Genomic DNA, 6,000 nt, shown 5'->3' with positions numbered 1-6,000 from the left:
GCCACTTTCTGAAAGAAAATACCAAAACAGATCTCAGAACATGTATCAGAAAGCACTGCCGTAACAGTTCATTTTCCCTCACATAAGCCTTCACACCTTTGTCTGTCTGGCATCTAAATAGTTAATCTACCTGAGCAAATAGGTAGGAGCATTTTTGCTTTCAATAAAGTTTGATTCCTGGAGGCAGATCTTTTTTCCAGTGAGTGTCAGATAATTGGAAGGGTAGGGTGAGGCAGGAAACCACGACACGCCTTTGTTGGGACTTGTTTAAGAGCACGGGAATAGAAAAGCAGAAGAAGGGTGAGAATAAAACAGGTTAAATAAAGAAGAGGTGAACATTTTTGGATGATCACTCAGATTCCACACACCTTTGGAAGGACATGATATAAAGTGTAGGTGGCAAATTTTGGTAGAAAGGAAACGGTTGAGGAGAAAACAGATTTTCAGTTCAGTAACCAAAGCACTGCAGGTAAGTTACATTACTAAAAAAAAAAAAGGAGAGAAAAAAGGTATCCTTTATTTTCTGTCTTCCAGATTCCTTGAAGAACAAGGCTGTATTCTCAGGCAAAATAGAGGAGGTGTTAGATTTTTCTGTGGGGAATACAATATAAAAATAAGATTGTGTAAGAGCTGGGTCATTTTGTTTTTGTGTTTGTCAGTGAATACAGCTCTTTTAAAGTGAGTGTCAAGTGAGAGAACTATACCTGCTGGGAGATAAGAAATGTGAAGCCAAGCTCTGGGTAAATTTTTAATGCATTTTGTGAAACTACCGTGCAAATAGATAAAGTTTAGCTGAATGTTCTCTGTTCCATAAGGGTACCAGCAAGGTAAAATGCAGATCATCTCTTGGCTGTTTTTCAAACTGAGCAGATCTGAAATGTGCTGGAGGAATAATGATTGTAAATCAGAGCTTCAGGTGGTGAGTGCAGGGTGTAGTACTAAAGAATTGATCCCTAGTCCTGAGAATGCCTGGAACTGCTTCTGAGTGAAAGTTTCTGTTGCCGTGGACAAGCTTTGCTTTGTCTCAGACAAGTGGGTTTATTTGTCAGCTGTGACTCATTGATTATGGACTTTGGGCCACATTTTTGTCATAGAATATTAGGAGGCATTTTTTGAAAGGTGCTTTTGAAGCTTTGTCACAGTAAGTCGGGAAAGTCTTATTTGAGAATCCATTTGAAATCTTTCTGCAACAGGTCTAGCAATTTGTATGTAGTGGCATAAGGTAAAAAGACTTGTCTTCCTTTCCTGTTTTTGGACTGACTGGTGGAGTGACTTTGGGGAAGTCACTTGTCCTTCTTTGACTAGTTTCTTTATCTGTGAAATGGTGACAGCAGCTCTTTCCTGTTCTACAGTCATTTTTTGTATAATACCAGATTGTTTGTCTCCCTTTCTGTGCCAGAGGTGAGAAGCTTGTGCAGGTCAGAATGGCCTTGCTTCAGCGTGTTTCTCTTTGGGTAGCTCAATTAAGCAGGTACAGTGAGGACACATTGTTGAAAGGAAGTCACCTGGAAATGTGGAGTGAAGTCTGTGCAGTGCTTCTGCTTGTGCTCTGAGAAATGAGCACATACTGGTGTCAAAGAAGCCAGGACAGGTGTTGGGCAGAGCAGAATTTGGTTCCTACAGCACATCCAAGCTTTGGTTGGGCATCCGATGTGCTTCCCTGGCATCAGCATCATTTCAGTGAGTCTACAAAATGAGCAGATTTGGAAGCAGGATTTGGTTGATTTGATTCTGACTGTGTTCGTTTGGGTAGAATAACTGGAAAGGAACAGCTTTTAAAGCAGAATGAGAAGGTCAGATTCCTAGACTGTGGGGTAAAAGAGAGATAAGAGACCATTTTTAATCAGTTCTGTTAGACCCAGGGCAGTGGCACCTGAAAGGCTTGATTAAGAGGAAGGGGCACCCTAAGAGACATTTGATATGATGGAAGCCATGGCATTTGCTTTTAATATAGTCAGTGACATGGTTTGAAGGCATCTACTGAGTCCCAGAGTATTTGTGATCAAAAGGTTCCACTGACATTAAATATTATTAATCTCAGCACCTGCTGGTGCCTCTTTCTGCTAATGGAGTGTCTCACAGCAGGAACCTTATTAATGGAAGGAGGAGAGAGCTGAAAGGATGTGCTGGGAGAGTGTAACTGCATTCTGACATGAAAACTGGAAGGATATTGTGGAGGAATAAAAGAATCTGAAACATGCCTGCTTTCATTTTTCCATTAAAAGATGTCTTTGTGGCTATTGCTCTCCCTTTTGAAAAATATCTGTAATAAACTCTATTACCATTGCACACAATACCTAACTTCTCAAATAATAAGAGGTTTGAATGTGCCACCTCTCTGGCTTAGCATCCTTGCAAGTGCGCTGCGCTGCAGTCAGGTGGAACGGGGGGTGCAGGAGGCACCCTGCCGTGTTGGGCTTATGTGGAAAGCACGGATCTAAGCATGCCTTGCAAAGCTGGGCAGCCATTACTGTCCTTCCTTTCAGTGCTGTTCAGAGACAATGCAGTTGCCTAAGTGTGGCAGTGCTAGTCCTCTCCTGGTTCTGATGCCAGTAAGGTCTTAAAGTTCCCTGGTTTTGTGGGTGCCACAAGTGCACTGCAACCCCTGAGCTTATGCTGAAGCGGCCGTAGAGTTGCCCTGTCTCACGCTTCCTGCACTGTTTGAGAGTGATCCCACTTCACAAGTTCTTGCTTGTTGCTCAGAGATGATTGCAGGTGGCTTCTCTGATTCAACAGCACTGTTGCTTTGCCACAGACATAGCCCACAGCAATGTCTTTGTGAATCCAGAGAGGAGCTGGTGAAATGAGTCAGTCTTGGCAGATAATGGGAATCCAGCTCAATCAGCCTGCTGGAGCCTGGGCTTGATTTTGCATTCACGTGGCAAACACACATGCAACGTAGATCAAAATGCACCATGTGCTTGGGCTGGGCTGTGGCATGTATGGCTCCAAAGATGTGGTTTAACCTCTTTTTTTGTTTGTTTGTTTTTGGATTGGCATGAGAACAAGACATTCCCCTTTCTCAAGGGAAGGCAAAGATACAGAAGATGCATTCGCTCTGTGATGGTGCTGGCCTCTTCCAGCATCCATAAGCAGTACCACTTCCCTACAGCAGAAAGGAAGTGGAGTTCTGGGGCTACAAAGCAGTAGGAAAGCAGTTTCCAAATACAAAGCTGTGTTCCCTGCCAAAACCACTGGCAAAGCCAACAGTACTGACATCTAGACAACAGCTTCCAGCATCTGTTTTTAGGGAAGGATCTTGAAAGATGCGTCCAGTGTTGATGCAATAAGGAAGAGTAGCAGGGATACTGCCTTTCCTCGGAGTGAATGACTGGGAACCCTTCCATTGCAGGGGACTGGCTGGAGGAGGAACTCTCCTAATGCATATAGCTCTGGTCTTGCTTGGAATCAGCCCCCTGGATAATCCCTTGGAAATCCCCAGTGCCAGCAAGCACTGTAAGGGTTGGGTAGTATCCTGTCGCCAAGGTTGTGTAAGGACTTGGATGTGGCCTCGGGAGCCGTGTTTACAGGGCTGCTTAGCCAAGCTCAAGGTCTGAGGTGCAGAGTGAGGGCTGTGGGTGCTGTGGGTCTTGTCTGCAAAGTTCAGCTGAGTCTGTGATAGGAGGCTAAACTGGCTTGCCTGACTGCGTGCCTTCTATGCTCAAATTGTTCCTGTCCAGCTGTGGGAATAGCAGGACCTGCTCAAAAAACTGAATAGGAACTTCAGCTATTCCTGCAGATTCCTTGCTGCTTCCTGCCTTGTGTCACTATTTATGCGTGGGCTGTACAAGCGCAACATCAAGGGGGCCACTTGGTAGTCACTTTGCAGAAGGATAAATGGAATCATGAGGATCAAACTCAAATGGTGGCTGAATTGGAGAACATGGTCTTGGGTTCTGTCTCAAGCTGAGCTCTAAAACTTGGAAGGAATTTTGCCCAGAGTTTTTTTTTAGACTCCACTTGTTAAGTGTGTAGTTGTTGGTATAGCTGGGCTTTCAGTTTAAGAAGGAATCTTCAGATGCAGTGGAGAGTTTTGGCCTACTATCACCTTGTACACAAATTAAAAGCTCTTCCTTCTCATTGTTTGTGGCTGCACAAGATGAAATGTTATCTTAGAGAGACTAAGAGTGAGCAACTGTATATTTCCTTCTGACAGAAGTATTTTCTCTTCTAGCTGGTGTTTCTTTTCCGCAATCACAATGTTTCTTTGTGGTATTCCTGCCTTGGCAGACAGTCACACCTCTACTAGAGATTGTAATTTTGACTAGAGAGGGATCTAAGTCACGAAGAAGAGTGTACACAGCATTCACAGCAGTGATTGCAATACTGTGTAGACTGACCTGAGCTGGCATTAAATTAGATCAGATTCCAAAGCTGCAGACAGGACCTCCAAACCATCTCTGCTCTGCCTGTAAAGCAAGATAAAGCACTTCCTACCTTCAGTTCCTTGCTGCTGAAAATAGCTACTTTAAAGGTACCTCCAGTGTTTTTCTGCTTCACTAAAGTCAGTGCTGTGGCACTAGCAGCGATGTACCCTGAGAGTGCACAGTGTTACTGTCAACAGTCAACAATATCTCTGGTTAGGTTTTTCTGGCAGTACTGGCGTGGTGCAGGTACTGCATGTCTGCCTGCATTTCTAATCCTCTGCTGTAGAGTCCTGCCCAGAGCAGATGTGTGGGAGTAGCACTTGGATCCCGTGGTTTCAGTCAAGCCTTTACCAGGGCACAAATGGAGACCATAGTTTTAGTACCACAACATCTGGATATAAATCCAGGTCTAAACTTCTCCAGCACTGAGTGGATTTGCTTCAATTGCCCCTGTGTCACCTCTTGGCTTTACAACCCCGCCTGCTGTTCCAGCCCTGCTGCATTGTGCAGCATCCAGTTTTGTAGGCAAGTGATGCTGGTCTATTAGCAATACTCACATGGCTCTGGAAAGGCAGTGTATAATCCCTGGTGTAGATGCCTTCTAGGCAGTCTAGTCCCCAGCTGAAGGGGTGTGGTGGGACTTGTGGGGAGCTGTTGTCGTCTCCTACTATTCACAGAGCTCTGAGTCTCTCTGCTGTCCCTGCAGGTGGCAATGGTATGGATTCTGTAACGAAGAAAACGAGGCAAGAAGGATCAGAAGTTACTGAAAGACGTAAGGAAAATGTTTTTTATTTTTATGTCACACACTAAAAATCCCAGAAGCAGATGCCCTGTTTTGTAAGGGTTTGAATGCTGGCCAGAGGTCTAGAACTAAATTCTACACCTGTCCCTCATCTCTCTGTTAAGGAATAGAATGGGCCAGGATCAGGTATTTAGAGACATGTAGCATGACCTGATTGTTTAACCACAGATGATTGCCCTGTGATAACATTCCTAACCAGCAATGCAGACATTTGGATTCTTCTCCTACCTCTGGTATCGATGCCCAATGTTCTTTAGATATCTTTTTGGGCTGTGTGTAAAACAGAGAATAAGTTTCTTGCTGGCATTATGGGAATTAGCTATCAGGAGCCTCGTAAGGGGTCTGACCATGGGCTTTGCTGTTACAGCAATGGCTGTGGTTCAGAAGTGCCCAGAAATAATAATACATCCATGTTTTACAGGAATTTTGTAAAGAAAAAAAGTATTTCATGGCATTGATGTTCTTAGTTACTGTAGAGTTAGAAAGGCCTGCAAACAAATACACAGCATTGTGTGCAATGAGACTGCAGCTCCCAGGCAGTGTGGTCTTAAGGAACATTTCTTTAAATGAGTCAATCTTCTTTGAATGAGTCATGCTCTTCCATCTTGTTTGGCTATATTAACATGCCATTACTTCTGCACCCTTTTCTTTTCTCAGTTATTACAGAGACCGTAACCACAAGACTGACGTCCTTACCACCCAGTAAGTAATTGACAGTCACTGCATTACTTCTGCTCAATGTTCTGTGTCCCTCCATGCTATTTGACTCGGCTATTTCCATAAATCCTCGGGTGCAGGAAGTCTCAGTGCAGAAAGACTTGCACACAAAGA

At 44.1% G+C, this 6,000-nt stretch overlaps 1 protein-coding gene across 1 annotated transcript in view; it reads left to right on the top strand.

Annotated features, from left to right (window-relative positions):
- Window positions 1–5,084: 5,084 nt before the first annotated feature.
- COL17A1 (collagen type XVII alpha 1 chain) overlaps window positions 5,085–6,000 on the top strand; it is a gene marked incomplete at its 3' end in the record, with an annotated part of 34,013 nt that continues 33,097 nt past the window's right edge. Inside the window, exons 1-2 of the mRNA XM_029084314.1 lie at window positions 5,085–5,139; window positions 5,827–5,871. Of these exons, the coding sequence (XP_028940147.1) occupies window positions 5,085–5,139; window positions 5,827–5,871 (100 nt within the window). The remainder of the gene's footprint in view (window positions 5,140–5,826; window positions 5,872–6,000) is intronic.

The sequence above is a fragment of the Antrostomus carolinensis genome, unplaced genomic scaffold, assembly GCF_000700745.2.
Source record: "Antrostomus carolinensis isolate BGI_N321 unplaced genomic scaffold, ASM70074v2 scaffold21410, whole genome shotgun sequence".
Classification (NCBI taxonomy): domain Eukaryota; kingdom Metazoa; phylum Chordata; class Aves; order Caprimulgiformes; family Caprimulgidae; genus Antrostomus; species Antrostomus carolinensis.
The sequence above is the reverse complement of the archived record's forward strand: the minus strand, read 5'-3'. Positions and strand labels throughout refer to the sequence as shown.